At 41.4% G+C, this 18,518-nt stretch overlaps 1 protein-coding gene and 1 pseudogene across 3 annotated transcripts in view; one reads left to right on the forward strand and one right to left on the reverse strand.

Moving 5' to 3' along the window:
* The window catches only part of TMEM241 (transmembrane protein 241), a 106,621-nt gene that overhangs the window by 16,890 nt on the left and 71,213 nt on the right, over nt 1-18,518 (forward strand). For both annotated transcript variants that reach the window (XM_081149657.1, XM_081149658.1), the window contains one exon: nt 8,585-8,666. In XM_081149657.1, coding sequence (XP_081005783.1) covers nt 8,585-8,666 — 82 coding nt within the window. The remainder of the gene's footprint in view (nt 1-8,584; nt 8,667-18,518) is intronic.
* On the reverse strand, nt 4,303-5,797 carry LOC308563025 (large ribosomal subunit protein uL4-like; annotated as a pseudogene). The gene is made up of 2 exons: nt 4,899-5,797; nt 4,303-4,691 (listed from the first exon to the last, which is right to left on the reverse strand). The product of its transcript is annotated as a large ribosomal subunit protein uL4-like (transcript).

Here is an 18,518-nt window from a genome sequence, read left to right on the forward strand (position 1 = left end):
AACAAAGTAGCCTCCATTCCAAGTTTCTAAGTTCATGGCTATTGAAGAAAAAACATGTTTGTTTTTTAATGCAGTTAGTTTTTTGTTGTCATAGTTATGGGCAACAAAAACAATCAAACACGTACGATTGTTATAAATGTTTATTGAATTTAAAATTGTTTGAATTCCCCATTAGGGCTATTTCAAAGAGGCAGCTGGCAGGACGGAGGTCTTTTTGCTCTCACCCATGCCCTTAAACTGAGCAGCTGTAAGCACAGCAGTTCTACTCTGTTCAGGGCTTGAGAAAAACAGACGAAGAAACGTGAATTAGGGTCATGACTGGAGTTTCCTAATATATAGGGTGTCCCAAAAATATGTACACCTTTAACAGTCGATAGCTCAATTGCTGTTTCTTTTCAGGTTTAACCCATTGAAATTAATAATTATTCAAAGTGTGTGTACATTTTGGGGGACATTCTGTATTTCGTTGCCGTTGTTTTTCTCTTGTACCAATCTAGAGGGAGAAGGGTAAGTTACAAAAGGAATACATTGTGATTTATTCAACAGATATTTGAGTATCTACTATGTATATGCCAGGCATTGTTCTAGGTGCAGAGGGTGCAGACAAAAACCCTTGCCCTCAACCATCTTACATTCTAGAAGAAGTAGACAGACAGGAAACAAATGAAAGTGGCAGGATATGATGTGTCAGATGATTATTCGTGTGGAGACAAATGAAGCCAGCTGAGGGGATAGGTGCGCCCTCGAGTGCTAGTGCCAGTAGGTGTGGCTGGGGTTGGTATTTTATAGGGTGGGTAAGTCGCACTCACCGGTAAGATGATGTTTGAGCAGCGATCTGAATATGTGAGAGAGTTGGCCATGCAGGTGTCTGAAATGGAGAGAGTTTGGGCAGAGCAAGCAATAGCAAACCCTGAGGTGCTGGCATATCTGCTGACCAACGAGACCAGAATGCAGTGTTATGCCACGTATAAATGCACATATCCTGGATACCTTTAAATACCTCAGAGAGTATGCTTTTTTAAAGGCTTTTGATAAGTGTAGCCAAGTACATACATACTCTCCAGAAAGATACCAATTTTTATCTCACAGCCATATATGAAGGAATTGAGTTTATGACCCTTATATTAGATACTAACTTAAAAAAAATTTCTAGTGTCTGGAAAAACCTGGTATATCGCTGTCTTAATTTAAAGTTCTTTTTTTATTAGGGAGGTTGAATGACTTTTTATGTTTATTGGTCATTTGTATTTCGTTCATGTGTGAGAGAGAGAAAAAGATAGAAGAGAAGATTATCTGGTTTTGTCCATAAATACGGTTATTTTTCTTTTGGGGAGTTGATGTTTTTCTTATTGATTTGTAAGCACTCATTATACATTAAGGATATTTTTAAAAAATGTTTTTATTGATTTTTAGAGAGAGAGGAAGGGAGAGAGTTAGAGAGATAGAAACATTGATGAGAGAGAAGCATTATCTATCAGCTGCCTCCCGCACGCCCCCTACTGGAGATTGAACCCACAACCTGGGCATGTGCCCTGACCGGGAATCAAACCTGTAACCTCTCAGTTCATAGTTTGACGCTCAACTGCTGAGCCATGCTGGCTAGGCTACATTAAGGATATTAAACTCCAGCCTGTTTTATGTGTTATCAATATGTTTTTTTTATTATTAAATTTATTGGGGTGACATTGGTTAATAGGATCATATATAGGTTTCAGGTGTGGAATTTTATGTTATAAGATCTGTATATTGCACTGTGTGCCCACCACCCAAAGTCAGATCATCTTCCATTACCATATATTAGGTGTCTTTTAAAATATATATATTGATTTTAGAGAGGGGGGAGAAGGAAAGAGGGAGAGAGAGAGAGGGGAACACTGATAGGCTGCCTCCTACTGGCGATCGAGCCGGAAACGGGCATGTGCCCTGACCAGGAACCGAAATGGCAGCCTTTTTGGTGCACACAAAGATGCCCAACTTAGCCACAGTGGCCTGGGCGCCAATATGTTTTCCTGGTTTGTTATCTCTGAATTTTGTTTCTGGTATCTTTGGTCATTTTATGTAGGTGGATCTGTCAGCCTTCCTTAATGGCTGCTGTCCTTGGGGTTATGTGTAGAAAAGCCAGAGAAGAACACTTATTGAGTGTTGTTGTTGTTTTTCATGTTCCATGCACTGCCCCAAATACTGCACATTCATTCTCTTGGTTCATCTTCTCAGTAACCATCTGAGCATTATTATTCCCATTTTATAAGTAAAAAAACTAAACTGAGTTCTTATTGCAAACTAGCTTTAGAGTTGAGATATAAACCTTCTGTATGAAGGTTTGCCTGACCACAAAGGCACATCCTTCCCACTTCACAGAACTTTCTGCTCTGTGCTTGTGCATCCTTCCTGCCCCTACCCCTAGATGACCCTGATGACCTCTAGGTGACCCCAGCCCTAGATGACCTGACATAGAAGAAAGGGCACAGCACAGAGAAATGTGAAGTCTGTTCATCCCTTAGAGCTACTGGTTAAAGTTAGCTAATTGCTGGAACATTGCTTGGGAGTGAAGAGAGCTAATTATTATTTCCAATGATTTGCGTAACCATGTCAATGTTATATGATTATACTCTCCAATGCCCCAAACCAGGTATCATTTCCATCTGTTATTGCTATATCTCCCTAGAAAATAATCCTCAGTTAAAGTGCCTCGGGGCTAGCTAGGATTTTAAAATTATGGTTTTATTTCTTCCTGAAGAAATTATGTTTTAAAAATATATCAAGAGATCGCAAAAGCACAAAGAAGTACCACCATCCCCATAGCTTGCATCTTTACCTTGTTTGCACACTACCTGCAAAAACATGGAGAACAGTTGTCATGTATTTTATCTGCCCCGGGTAACTGTTGAAAGGTCTGATCCTTCTGTGTTGTGATAGCACATTAACAGTTGTGGAAACCCTGTAGGGCAGGAATCTAAATTCTAATTCCTGAAGCAGCAAGTGTAAACCATTTGAATTATGTAAGTGCTGCAGTCAGTTGATGACATTCCTTTCAGCAGGTTCTCTGCTGAAGGGAGCCTGGTTGTGCACTCCCACCACTGCCATGGTCTGTTTGCTGCCCATCTCTCCCACTAGCTTGTGCATTTCATGAGATCAATGTTGTCTAGAATTTGGGAATAAACCGTTAATGAAGAATAAATTTGTGACAAAGTCTTACCAAACCATAAGAGACTCCTATTGCTGAGAATAATGGACCAAGGGGGGAAATTTTGTTGAAGAAAATACATTTGAACCTTATTCTCAAAACGGGGGGTAAGGGAATACAGGAAGGTCAGATGTAAGACACACTTAGTCGGGCATTCTTGCTCATGAGAGAGCAGAGGAGGCTCCTCAGACCCTTACACCCAGTTCTCTACTTGACATCTCTGCGTAGGTGTTCCAAAAGCATCTCAGGTTCATAATATTCAAGACTGAGTTAATGATTTTCCCAATCAAACCTCCTCCAGTTTTTCTTATCTTAGTGCACCACCATCCATCCATTATTCAAATAGGAAACCTGGCAGTCATCCTTGGTGTCTTCTGTCCCCTACCCTCTAGTAGAAATTATCACCAAGTTCTACTGATTTCTCAAATTGGTCCATTCTCTCCATCTCCATCATCTCTTGTCTGGACCACTGCAATGTATACCTGACTGATCTGTCCTCACACCCTCAACCCCATTCCAATCTATTGTCCATACTGTAGCAAATATTTTCAAAATGCAAATTAGATTATCTTATACCCTCCCTGGGTTTGTCTCTTCATCTACTCAAGCTACGTTTGCCTGCCTCTAATTTCCTCTTGCCACAGGGCCTTTGCACAAGCTATATTTATGTCTGGAAAGTTGTGTCCCTTCCACTGCTCTACCCATTCCCTATACCCAGTTTAATTTTTAATTTTATCTCAAACATCACTTATTTAAGGAAAGTTTCCCTATCTTCACTGACTAGGTCAGATTCCCCTAGAGTATAGCATAGTCCTTTAGTCTCCTTTGTAACATTTATCAGTGTAATATTTTACATTTATTTATATGAACAAAACACATGTGGTTCCTACCTTTCTGAAACTTGAGGTTTATTTGAGGGATGAAGAAAAATTAATAATGTTCACAGAAATTCCCTTATCTGACTCTGTCAGACAGATAATTAGTGGGTTAATTGAAAGTCAGATAAATCAGGGAGTCATCTTTTGATGAAACAATCTATTTTTTGCCTTTGATCAGATTTTCATTCAAAATTAGCTGTCCACAGTGATTTGACCTTTATGGAATAAACAAATTTAAGGTTATGCGGCAGGCTTCTTTTCTTCTGTGGTGGGTTTCTTTTCTGCAGGCTTCTTCTCAGCTGCTGGTTTCTTGGTTGCTGCAGCCTTTTTTCCCACCAAAGGCTTCTTTTGCTTTGTAACGCCAGTAGCCTTCTTTCCTTTCTTTCCTACCACAGGCTTCTGGCCTGGAACCCCCTTCTCATCTGATTTGGCTTCTAACACTGTTGCTGCTTTATCCACTCGGAGCCTGTGGTCCTTGGCTTGGGGAAGAAGGGTGTTCTGGTACATGGTCTTTGCATATGGGTTTAGCTTCAACATGATTCTCAGGGTTTTCAGTGGATTCTTCTTTAGGATTCTGTATTGAAACTTTTTGCGTGGTTTCAGAGAGCCCTTTGGATCTCTGGGCTTTTCTTTTCTTTTTAAAATTGATTATAGAGAGAGGAAGGGAGGGAGAGAGAAAGAAAGAGAGAGAAACAATGTGAGAGAGAAACATAAATTGGCTGCCTCCCACATGCCCCCTACTGAGGTCAAGTCCGCAACCCAGGCATGTGCCCTGACCGGGAATTGAACTGGCGACCTTTTTGTGCATGGGTGATGCTCAACCAACTGAGCCACACCAGCCAGGGCTCTGTTTTCCAGATTCTGGTAAGCTCTGCATTGAGCATCTTGTGTATGGGAAGGTTGTAGTTACTCTTGAGGGAGTCAGCTTTACACCAGGCGCCATACAGATCATCTAACTCGGCAGAAAGCACTTTCAGTCCAAATGCAGAAACAGCCCACACGCCCACCAGGAAAGTTGCAAAATGTTCGGTTTGCTGACATTAAGCAGAATGATTCCAGGGATGTTTCTGAAGGCTTTGATGATTTTTTTAATCCTTATTATAGACGATGCAAGGTCCTGCGTGCTGGATACGACGGTTTCTCATTTTGCCCTTGCCAGCTCTCATTTGCCGAGAGGCATAGACCTTTTTGATATCATCCAAGGCCTTAAGTTTGTTAAGAAGCAGGCCTTCTTGGTCTTCTTGTAGGCCTTCAACTTTATCTTCAACCACCAAAGGAAGTTCAGGAACTTCCTCAATACGATGACTTTTACACACGGCCTGTGCGGGGAAGGCCGAGGCAGCCAGGGCAGAGCAGGTGGCGTATCACTGCTGTATCGTGTTCACTCTGTGAGGCCAATGACACCAGGGTTTGGTTGGCTCAAACATGTGGCCCCCATGACATATTTTTCCAAAAGCAGCGTGGCCAGCATGATGAGTCCCACCACCTCAAACTCTGGGAATTTGAGGCACAGCTCTGCCAGCACCCCACGACTTGGTTCTGGTTTGATGACCTGCCAATTTGCGGACAACATAGGACCAACTATTGTTTTTGCACAAGTAGGTGTGAACAAAGTTCACAATATCTGGTCGAATGGGAGCCTTGAACACAACAGGCAAAGTGACATTTTTCCAGATGATTCCCTCTTTTCAGAGTACACTGATGTCAGTGGACGAGTGCAGGCCATGGCATAGAGAGGAGAGGACCACACTTCCGTCAGCGGGGGCTCCCCTAGGAAAAGTGAAACAATCTATTTTAATTTCAGATGTATAAATATGCATTAATTTGCCAATATTTTAGTAAACTTTTTCTTTTATATATGGATTGTCAACTAGTATTCCCTTGAGTTTTTTCTTGCATAAACATCACTTAACATTTGCTCTAATTTTCAGTAAAATGAGAATTTTGATACTTTGAAACCATATAAATGCAGAATCCTTCTCAATTTTTGATTATTTTTCCTTTTCCTTCTATCCTTTCACACTTGTCTTGCCGACACCTACTTTGGCAGCAATTTTTCCAGTGATTCACATTTGTTATTCTTAATTGCAGCTATAGTTTTATGTTGGTGTGTGGAGCTTTATGTTGGAGGAAGGCAGCTGTCTCACTGATAAGAGATTGGGGGCAGGGCCCTGAAATCACTCTGCAACCAGCCACCTTTTCAGGTGTCTGAAGTTCCATCACTAGTGCAGGTTGCTCTGACTCCACCCACCTTGAAGATGGGCCCTGAGTGAGATGATGGGGGAGAATACAAGCACGAGTGCCCCTATGCCTGGGTCACACAGCTGCCCTGCAGCATCTCCCAGATGTTTCTTCGGTCCAACTAGACCTGTGTCTATTTTTTCTAGTTAAATTTATGTCTTTGTGTTTTAGGGTAGAAGGGTTAAACTACAAGATGTTCCCTAGCCATGTTTTTGTTTCCACACATCCATGGCTACTCCCGTACCCTAATGTCTCTTGGAGCATTGACTCGGCAAGAGTTTTCTTTGTTTGAGGGGGAATGGAGCACAAATGTCTGGGGCCTCACTGACCTTACATTCCAAAGTCCTGTGCCTGCTGCAACTCAGCCAGCTGCCATTTCACCCAGTGCCCTCCTTCCTTCCTTCCTCATCAGTGCTCCCTGCAGTATATGCTCTGCGGTTCCTTCCGGTGCACAGTGGGCCATGGGCCTGGATCCTGTCTCCGTTGACCCTTAATGTCTAATGGGAAAGTCTTTTCCTAGAAGAGTAGCACTTGGCTGATGCTACACTTGACCCATTAGGATGGAGGATGGCATCTTCCTTTCTCTGTTCACCTTTTGGTTGGAAGTGCAGACATCTATTATTGCAGCAGGACAGGTAATAGTCCTCAGATCATTAGCTGTTTGGTCTACTACCAGAGCAAAATCATGTTGTGCTTGCTGTTTGTCTGTTTATATGTCAGTGTCTCCCTTTAGATTATGAGGTCCTTGAGTGTTAAGTGTAAAAGGGTGGTTCAAATCTAGGTCTTTGGAATTAGGCAGACCTGAATTCAAATTCTTGCTTCGCCATTACCAGCTCTTCTGACCACAGGCAAATTACACACTCTTTGTGCTTCAGTTTCCTCATCTGCACAATGGGGATAACAATAATACTTTCCTCATAAGATTGTTGTGCAGATTTTAAAAAAGGTCTGGTGTAGAAAATGTTTAGCACAGTGCCTGGTTTGTAGCAAGTGTTTAAGAAATGTCAGCTGTGATGTTTCTGTTAATAGTAATTTGGTGCTGCCTGGCCAGTGTGGCTCAGTGGTTGAGCATCAACCTATGAACCAGGAGGTCACTGCTGAATTCCCGGTCAGGGCATGTGCCTGGGTTTCGGGCTCAACTCCCAGTAGGGGGGGTGCGGGAGGCAGCCAATCAATGACTCTCATCATTGATGTTTCTCTCTCTCTCCCTCTCCTTTCCTCTCTGAAATCAATAAAAAACATTAAAAAAAAAATGCTGGTGCTCTTAGCACCTTCCAAGTTGCTATAAGTATTTGTTGAATGAATGTATACAGGAAGTAGGGTTTGAGGGCCTTAGCAGAGACTGGAAACATTTTAATACCATACTCCCTGAGAAGTCATACAAAAGCAGGTCTGATCATAGATGGAGTGCTTGCTCATGCTAATGAAATTAACAAAGATAATTTCTTGAGCAGGCACCATCCCAGGAGAGCAGTTCATTGAGTTAGTTGGGATTATTATGTTATTCCTGCTGGAATGGTTTCATTTTTTTATATCTATTATTAGAATAACTCTGGGAACTTGTATTAGTGGACTGAATGCATTTGTAACTGATGGGGGAAGCAAGTTGCAACCTCAGTGATGTCCACTCCATATAAAAACTGGGAGTTTGCTTTTCCTGAGGAAAGCAAGATTCTAAACTGTAGTGAAAAAGAAGTTCTTGGTGTGCTACAGTTGAATTAAGTCCTTAAAGATTCCCGGAACCAGCATTCCTGGTTAATGGTTGAAGAAGTCAGCACATGGCCTCCCAGCTCAAGTTCTAGCACTCTTTTATTTTTCATATTCTGCCCTTTCACCCTGTGGTTCCTTTTGTTGTGGTTCCATGGAGCTGTTTGATATATTGCCTAGGAAAACAGCCTTTTTACATTTTTAATGATTTGCATAAGTTCAAAACTTCTGGCTACTTAAAATCCAAATAATAATGTTCACTGCCCCCTTAAGAAAATTAGATTTGTTTTCTCTCCCAACCTGTAGAAGGGCTTTTTCCATTGTCAGCTCGTCTGTGCCCTGTTGTGGGATCAGTAGTGACAGGTAGGTGGCAGAATGGCATGCTGTAGGCAGTAGGGTTTTGTTAGCCTCCATCACCTCAGTAGATACAGACCTTGTCACACTTCTTGAGTCACACAGGGATGTTTAGATAACTGCTGTCACTGTATTTGGTGCATTTGAAGGGTAATACTTTCCAACTAGGTCTTTTGGACATAAAATGACAGAATATTATGGCCTCTTTTCTTCTTTCTAGATCTGATATTTTGACCTGGCTTCCTGCTTCGGTGCTGTTTGTGGGCATAATCTATGCTGGCTCCAGAGCATTGTCCAGGCTGGTAAGTGTTAGCGATTTTGGGGGACAGCCCTTCTCTCTTCTGCCCTGTTGCCTTTTAACTTATCGCACCCAGAGTAATAGAAGACAAAGCACTAGCTTTAATAATGGTATACCTAGATTGGAGAACAAGCCTTGGACTTGAGGCCAGCATGGGGTCTTTTACCCTTTCCATGAACTGAAGATAAACAGATAACAGGGAAGGGCCTACTTGTTTTATAAGATAGAGAGGCACTGCCCTGGCCAGTGTGGCTCAGTTGGTTGGACCTCTTCCCATGCACCAAAAGGTTCCTGGTTCGATTCCTGCCCAGGTTGCGGGCTTGATACCTGGTAGGGGGAATGCAGGGGGCAGCCAATTGATATTTCTCTCTCTCCCTTCCTCTCTCTCTCAAAATCAATAAAAAATCTTAAAAAAAAGAAAAAGATGGAGAGGCACAGATGGAGATGCAGGAAGAAAGAGTAGCGACATTTGTGGAGGCTGTCACAGATAGGGCCAGCCTGCTCTGAATGCAGGCCATCTGCAAGAGCAAGGAGAGGGGGTTTAGCCTGCTCCTTGCTTCTGGGGAACTGTGACCCTGCCCATTGGTAATGTGGCCTGGGGTATGTGGATGTACATACCTGGCACAGAGCTGATACCCAATAACATAGGCATGCTAGTGAAAAAAGTCTGTATACTATCCTCCTACCCTATTCCCCCAGGATTGAGCTCCTTAAAGGTGGAACTGTGGAGAACAAATTTCTAGTTACATGATATGGAACTCAAAAAATTTAGTTATTTTGCCATCAAAAGAGAATCCATGCATACCACCATTGAACAAAGACTCAGAATGCTGCTTAAAAAAATCTAACAGTAGTAATACCTCTTCCTGTTTTTTATCCTGAATACTCGCTGTTTTTATCTATCAGAAAATGATTGCATTCCAATTTTTGGAAAAATTCAAAACTTGCAAAACAACTCAGGCCTTCTGTGTAAAGTTTGTTGTTATGTTGGTCCCTTAGCTCTCAGATTTGAAAACAGTAAAAAAACAAACAACAAGATCTGCCTAGTTGGGTAACAATATTATTGTTAGGACAACTCCAGAGTTGCAAAATAGCAGTTGAGAATTAATAGCAGTAATTTATAAATTAAATCAATATTTTTCTTTCATGATTTATAAGCCTAAGTAGATGGGATGATGTGTGCAGTGGGGGAGAAACGTCCTGGGTGGGCCTAAGAAAGAACCCACAATGCATGTTGGTGCTCAGCCCAGACCAGGAGGCCTGTGCTGGCTTTCGGCTGCCTCTTCTTGATTCTGTCAGGATCCTGCGAGTCTGCTGCCTTACTTTACAGCCGGCGGCCTACAGAGGGTGCTTCCTCTCCTATAGCAGAGATAGCATTTGGTAAAAAACAATGTTCTGTCCAAAGGCTTTTAAAATTTTTATAGGATCTGGGTATTTACTGATGCCAGAATTTTGAAGTTTGAATAACCAAGGTGTCATGCTAATAATAACATTTTTTTTTTGTACAGTGCTTTTCCATATGTTTCCAGGGTGCTTTTTTTTCTGTATCTTTGTATGTGTTTCTCATAGATACCTGGTAGGTGATGGGTGAGGCAGATGTTAACCCCCTGACAGAAGAAGGAACTCAAGTATGGAAATTCTTGGTCATCCCTACCAGTGTTTCTCAGTGGTTGAACGTTGACCTAGGAACCATTGAGTGTCAACTTATCAACCTGGTCCAATTCCCGGTCAGGACACATGCCCAGGTTGTGGGCTTGATCCCCAGTAGGGGGCGTGCAGTAGGTAGCTGATCGATGTTTCTCTCTTATCAATGTTTCTATCTCTCTATCCCTCTCCCTTCCTCTCTCTCTAAAAATCAATAAAAACATGTTTTAAAAAAAAAAAAAGAAAGAAAGTCTTGGTCATCTGCCTCTGGTTCTACATAGTGGCAGCTCTTCTGACCTTTTGCCTTTTCAGATATGCTCTTTATGACCAATGCATATGGATTTTAGAACAGGCTGTGGGTATAGTAGTGATGCATAAGTTCAGACTCTTTTGGTTGCAGGTGCTGGAGAGCTCATAAACCGATCTAAGGAAAAGGGAAATTCACTGGTTCACATAAGTGAAAAGTCAGAGGGTAGAGATCTGCTTCAGGCAAGGCTTGATCTAGAGCAGCTAATGACATACTCAGAATCCAGTTTCTGTCTTTGTCTCATTTCACAGCCAGGCTCTCCTCTCAAGAATGTTGTGTTGTTGACTCCAGACTCACATCCCCACAATTTTAAGTCTAATGGAAAGAGACTGTCTTCCTTGTAGCTCCTGTGTGAGTCCCTGGATTCAACGCTGGTTGGATTCAGTCAGGGCCACTGCCCATCTCAGGCCTGAAAGCTAACCAGGAGCATGGAATCATGCTGATTGGCTGCCCTGGACCGAGACCTCCCTGAACCAGTCACTGTGGCTGGAAAGACTCAGAGCACTGTTTAGCCAGCCCTTGTCATATAGGATCCCTACCTGCATCCCACAGACTGAGAGAGGGTGTGGCAGATCCTCAGTATTGGGTGCTTTACCAAAAGAAAGAATAAGGATACTAGGTGGCAAAAAACCCTCAAAAGTCCATTGTAAATGCCAGTCTAGCACATTCTCAGGCCGATGGGGAGTTTTTTAGCCTAGAAAATGCTTCTCGAAGTGTGATCTAAAGGCAGTGCAGGTCTGTGAGCTCTGTGTTACCTGTCCATAGGAGACTGCAGCATGTACATCAACTTCGGCACTAAAATACTATTTAGATGGGCTGACATTTTAGTTTTAAAGCAATACTTTTTGTAGAAGGAAGCAAAGAATTGACTTCCATTCTGATTCGAGCTGCTTATCTTCTGGGGGCCAGCACTTTGAGTGGCCTTGACCAAGAGCATAGGCTCTTTTAATAAGCAAAAAGAGCTGCCACGATTCAAACTCTTTGAGCAAAGGGAAACAACCAAAATACCCAAATATACCCAGTTAGGGGAAGAGGGTGACAGGAGACACGCATTGTTTTGTAGGTGAAATAACTTAACCCAGCATCTTTTCTTTGTTTTCTGAGTTTTTTATTTTCACACAGTTGCTTAAAAATTCATAGAGTGGATTAAACACGAGGCACTTGTACAGCTTGTGTTAGATAGAAAACAGGCATCAATATGCCAGAGCCAAGCTGTCAGTTTAACTGGGGGAAAAGTGCTCAGTTAAAATCCGTGGGTGCATTGTTATGCAAAACACTCTCGAGGTAGCTCTGCTCTGTCAAGGCCTCCTTTCTCCGAAGAGACTTTGGAGCTTCATTCTTCTGATGTGCAACCCCCGAGAGGAAGCTGGCTTCACTCTGCTGAGGCCCAGTGGGACAGAAAGTTGTTGATTTTTCCACCTCATACTCACAACCAAATGCTATACAGAGTTAAGGGAAAGAGATTCTTCCTGTGGCTATCCATTCAGCAAATATTTATTGGGGATCTACTATATGCTGGGGGCTTAATGACAAATCACGGTCCTTGACTCTGAGGAACCTCAAGGGGAGTCAGTGAGGGACACACAGCTCACTATGGTAGCAGCCACCTGGAATATTCAGTGTTAGTATGTGCGGGGCACTTCCCATTGCCTACCTTCGTGACATATAAAGTTGGACTTAATTACTCCCATTTACAGATGAGGAAACTGAGATGCAAATTATTTGGCCAAGGTCAAAAGCTAGTAAATGTTAAAGTGGAGATACAGACCCAAGCCCGTCAACTATAACGGTGCATCGCCAAAGCTTACCCTGTTTCCTCCCTAAATTACACCAGCCAAGGAGATCAGCCCATTAGGATGAGCAGAGCGGAGGGGAGAGGACCCGTGTAGTTCCTCTCTCTTCTACTGGGGCTAATTCGGGTCCTCTTCTCCGGCTTTTCTCCGCTGAATAAGGTCACAGTGATGATGGCTCTGATGGCATGAGTGCCAGTCTTTGGATGGACAGTACCATTTTGACCAGTCATTATTACTCTCATTATAATTTTCCGGCCAGAAGCCTTCTCAGCTAGACAGGGTTGCCTCAAAGCCTGTGCTGGCGAGTGTTTAGAACAGATGTGCAAATTCATACATTAGTGAGCTTGCCTGTGAGAGGCCAAGCTGGTGATTTGGCTCCTCAAACCATGCTGTGTCCTTGCTTGGGGAAGCCAGGGTCAGCAGTTGGAGAGACTCTGCAAATCCAAGTTAAGGCATTTTGACAGGACTGGACTTGGTTTTTTACCCAGCTCTTTGATCTTGGTCCTTTCTTAATTGCTTGTCAGGGTTTCTGTCTTCCGTGAGCACAACATTCACTCACCACGTTGGGATGGAGACTGGATGGGGGTGTTGGTGAGGAAACACACATGGAGTAAGTTACTCAATTAAGCAAACTGGAGCCCATGTATTCCCTCCCCCTTTGTTTGGCTCCAATATCATGTAAAGGAACTTGGATCCGCAAAGGAAAGAATGTAAATGTTGATGTAGATGGAGACTCTTCTCCTAATGTTCCCTGTTACTGCTGCTTAGAGGCAGCTCTCTTCTTTCATGCTTTCTTATCAAAGCTGATCAGAGTCCAACTGTAAGGACTGCTTATTAAGATGTGGGCCCTCTGGCAAAAGAGTAAACCCCTCTTCTGATTTTAGTTATCTACTTGTTCCATCTAAAGATGTTCTCTATAATCCTTATTAAATGACTTATTAAAATGGGGCTCTGAGGGGAAAACTTCACAGCATTGGATTGGGCAATGATTTCTCGGATATGACACCAAGACACAGTCATCAAAAGAAAAAATAGATGAATTGGACTTCATCAAAATGAAAAACTTCAGTATATCAAAGAATACTATCAGTAGAGTAAAAAGGCAACCCACAAAATGGGAGAAAATATATGCAGATCATTTATCTGATAAGGGATTAATATCCAGAATATATAGAAAACTCAACAAAAACCAAGCAACCTGATTCAAAAATGGGCAAAGGACTTACATAGACATTTCTCCAAAGAAGATATACAAATGGCCGATAAATCCATGAAAAGATGTTCAGCATCATTAATCATTAGAGAAATGCAAATCGAAACTATAATGATATACCACTTCACACCCATTAGATTGGCTATTATCAATAATGCAGAAAATAACTATTGGTGGGATGTGGAAAAATTATGCACTGTTGTTAGGTAAGTAAAATAGTGCATCTGCTATGGAAAACAAGTACAGTAGATCCTCAAAATATTAAAAGTAGAATTCCCATATCATCCAGCAAATCTACTTCTAAGTATGCATCCCAAAAAGTTGAAAGCAGGAAGTTGGGCAGATATTTGTACACCTATGTGCTATATCATCACTATTCCCAATAGCCAAAAGGTAGAAGCAACCCAATTGTCCATTGATAGATTAATGGATAAATAAATTGTGGTCGATGCACAAAATGAAATATCATTCAGCCTTTAAAAAGGAAGGAAATTCTGACATATGCTACAACATGGATGACAATCTTTGAGGACATTATATTAAGTGATATAAGCCAGTCACAAAAGGACAGGAGAAAAACTATATGAGTCCACTTATATGAGGTACCTAGAGTAGTCAAACTCATAGAGGCAGAAAGAATGATGCTTGCCAGGGCCTGGGGGTGGGGAGAGGAAAATGGTGAGTTAGTATTTAATAGTTACAGAGTTTCAATTTTGCCAGATGAAAAATGTCTGGAGACTGATGGTGGTCATGGTTGCACAACGTAAATTGCCATTGAACTGTACACTTAAAAATGATTAAAACAGTAAATTTTATATGTATATTTTACCACAATTTGAAATATATATTTATATTTTAAAACCCCGGGATCCTGTAGAGATTTTCTTGAGGATTATGTGAAGAGGAGGGGATGATCATGTTCTCTCACTTGCCTCTCTCAGAACTCCTTTGGGCGCCATAAGATATGCATATTTATTTCTAGGAACTTAGGTAAAAAGTATGAGAGAAATAGCCATTCACTGAGAGCAGGCCAGTCTGCCCTGTTCTAGTCTGTGCGTTTATGTTCACAAGTGAGCGAGCTGGAGAACTGATGCCGCTTGGCCTTTTCTTATCCCCATGCATCTCGCCAAGCTGGAGGAGCCCCTGGTATCTTAAGATGTCTGTTTTTCATACAGCACGGCCCCTAAAGTCAAGTCAGCTGCCCAAACGAAGTATGGCGATGGCCTCTAAGCTGGTACTGGAGCTGCACTTGGGAAAGAGAGGAGTCTGGTCCTCTGCCCTCAAAGAGTTTGCCATGTAATGACAGAATAATAACATTAATGTAAATAAACACTTAAGTTTATTTCATACAAATTAATTTATAAATGTGTTCATTTATACATACACATATACATGTACAAAGACCTCATCCTGCAAAAAGGATGTCTGGTGGCTTAAAAGAGTAGTTTGATTCAAATAAGATAAACATATTTTATGAAATAAAATTTAAAAAGAAACGTAGGTAAAGGGTAACAGAAGAACTAGATGAAATCACAGGAAGACTTAACATTAGAAATTTATGCTGTAATATTTTACAAAATAAATACATAGTTGGGCCTTGAATTCTGCTCTCAGCTTTCTGTAGCCAAATAAGAAAGTTACACAACTCAGTGCTTGTAAGACAATAGCGGGGGCATTGCTAAAGAAAAGAAAAGCTCTCCCTTGCTCTCAGGCCCTGAGTCATCATAAAGGGTAGACAGGTCTACTTAGAGAAGCAGGGTCTTCAGTAACGTCTTCATAACGAACACAATGGTAGCCTAGTTTCTAGGATTCGTAATGCATTTTCGAGGCATGATGACATAGCACAATTCAATAGGAGGCATTCTCTGGGGCTAAACCACACTCTAGTTTCTGGCTCCCTTCACAGGTGGGCAGACTGCCTTTAGGCTGTCTTCTAAGAACATTATTTCTGGTATGCACAATTTTGATAAAAATTGGGCAGCTAACAGTTCAAAGTTACATTCTTTGGCAAGGGCCTGCAATACAATTATTCTGTATTATAGGTTGAGGTGACGCCCATGCATTGAAAAATCACCCCGAAAGAAGGTAGGATTGCCATTCTTTTACACATCTTAAGGAGTCATCCACACCTCTGCAGAGTGACCCAAAGCCGGGCCTGTGAGTAGGGCCATAATTTTCCATAGCATGCTATTCTAAGTCAGTCCTAATACCTGAACAAAGAATAATTGAGTCTCCAAAATTGCACTCTGAGAAGCATGGGAATAATGAAAAATTTTAAGTAATAGCTACCAATATCTCTTCATAGCCAGAGAAAATTTTCCAATGGTACATGGATGAAATGTCAAATTTTAAGCTAATGGACTCTAAGAATAAACTAGTTGCAAATTGTGCCCCTTAAGTAACTAAATGAATTGACCTGCAGTGTAGTTGAATTTGGTCAATTACATTCTGTGTCAAAAATGATGATTTGGGCTTTTTGGTGATTGATCTTGGGCCATTTTCCTGATGAAAGATGTTAGAACCTTTCGTTGTTGAGGCTATTTCTGAGTCTTTTTTATGTTTTGTTAATCCTCACCTGAGGATGTTTTTTCCGTTGATTTTTTAGAGAGTGCAAGGGAGGGAGAGAGACAGAGAGAGAAACATCAATGTGAGAGAGACACATCAATTGGTTGCCTCCCACATGGGTTCCAACCGGGCTGGGGATTGAGCCTGCAACTGAGGTACTCGCCTTCGACCAGGAATTGAACCCACTACCCTTCAGTCTTCAGGTGGACGCTCTAACCACTGAGCCAAACCCGCCAGGGCTATGCCTAGAGTCTTGACCATGTGGAAGACATTCTTGTTTTTCTGTTCTCTTCAGCAGGAAGGAAGAATCTAGATCATCTAATTATTAAGAGACAGGTTTAAAAGAGAGCCAGAATGTATCCCTCTATTTTCTCATCTGTCTAATGGGGATGTAATAGTATTGTACTCATAGAGTTATTATGAAGATTAAATATGTAAAAGCGGTTAAAACAGTGTCTGGCACATAAGAAGCATTCAATGTATCTTAGCTATTATTATTGCTGTTATCGTTTCTGAGAGTTTTTGTCAGATTTGCCAAAGTAAGTCTTGCTAACCCTCACTTCATAAAGATAATAAAGGGCTGTTTTTCTGAAGGGATTAGTCACTAGCAGGTCTCCTGAACTAGTAGTATAGATCAGACTGGGACTTGTGCACAGAGTTAGAGGCCAAGGAAAAATCAGTAATTAAATTTGCATACTGCCTTAATATGTTTTTAATAGATCTCTACAGAGGCTGATACCATCAATTGTAAAATTATGATTTCTAAAGGCTGTTGACTTCTCAGTAGAAAAAAATGGCTTGAGAAATTCGGATTTAATTTTTTAAAGTAGAAATGGAATATAGCCCTTTTAAAAATGGCATAGAGTTTATTCTATGTTCATTCATTTGAGATCATACCAGTTTTATCACTAGAGGAAGCAGACTGGCAGGATTTGGAACACACCAGCCATACTGGGCTTTGGACAGCTATAGGGCCAGGAAGTTTACCCTGGGGTCTTGACGTAACTTGGATATTGTAACACTGAGGCTAGGAATGCGGGTTTTGCAATTAGACGGGCCTGGATTGGAGTCAGGGCTCTCTCCCTAGCTGTGAGCTCTCCAGCATGTTACTCGATCTTCTAAGCTGCAGTTTCCTTGCCTATAAATCAAGGTAATAGCACCCACTGATACCGTTGCTGGGAGGTTTAAATAAGAGAATGTGATGAAATAATCCCCCCCCCCCCCCCGGTGCTTAACACATTATTGGTAGCTATTCTTAGTGCACTTTAAAGTCAATCTTATATGTGTAGATAGATTCCTTTACAAAATCTATATCTAATCAGAGTAGGAGAGTAGGACCTTGGGAGATTGAGAAACCTGTCCACAGTTTATAAAATTGAGACAATTAAGCCTCCTTGAGGTCTAGGTTTAGGGTCTAGCATTCCATAATCTCAGTACTAAATCTGGTTTTATTACTGATTATAGTCAAGGAGGCAAAATATTTAAAATAAGGTCTTCATTTTAAATAAGATCCAGGTTGCTCTTTTATATTCTCTTTCATGTGCCACATGATTAACCTGTCCAAGATTTTCTATCTTCACCAGCCAAGACCTAGAAGTCCAGGGCCCAAGTTTGCCAAACGTGGGCCTAGTGGGTAAAGCCAGTTACAAAATAGTAATAAATCTCTTTAATTATCTTAAAGCTCTAAAAAATAATTCAAAATGTAAAATTTTAAGAGGAATAAGAAGAAACACAAAAGCCAAATAAGAATAGAAAATAAAATAAGGTATGATTTTAAAAGGAAAAAGCAGTTTGAGTTGAATTTTTAATGAAAGATAAAATTAGAGTAGAAAAACATTAAAAAGGCAAGGAAAATGTAAGGCAAAAATTCAAAAAGAAATAAAACAGTGCAAGTTAGAACAAAGTGGTAAAATAGGGCAGTGGTTACAGAGGTTTTAAAAATGAGATAAAAATGTGTCCTCCAAAAAAATAATGACGAAATTCATCCAGAAGCAGGTGAGCAGCATGATCTTTAAGCAGGTCCTCTAAGCTGAGACAGTTTCCCAGTTCGGGGTCCTTGCAGAGGCCGCTGAAGGTGGGCTTGGTTCCCAGTTAATGAAGACAGCCTTTTGAGAGATGCTGAACCACTCACTAGGCCCTTCACCTCTGTCATTTCCATGGTTCCTCGCAGTAGCTCCTGGTCATAGGTTCTCCTCAGACTTTGGAGGAGCAGACTAAGGTCTGGATAGTAAGTGCCCTGTTCCACTAGCAGATGGTGGAGCTGGGGCCTGAAGCCCAGCCTGATGACAAAACCCTGGCATATTCTTTACCTTGTTCTGCCTTCTAGGAAAATCA

The sequence above is a fragment of the Miniopterus schreibersii genome, assembly GCF_964146895.1.
Source record: "Miniopterus schreibersii genome assembly, chromosome: 10".
NCBI lineage: Eukaryota > Metazoa > Chordata > Mammalia > Chiroptera > Miniopteridae > Miniopterus > Miniopterus schreibersii.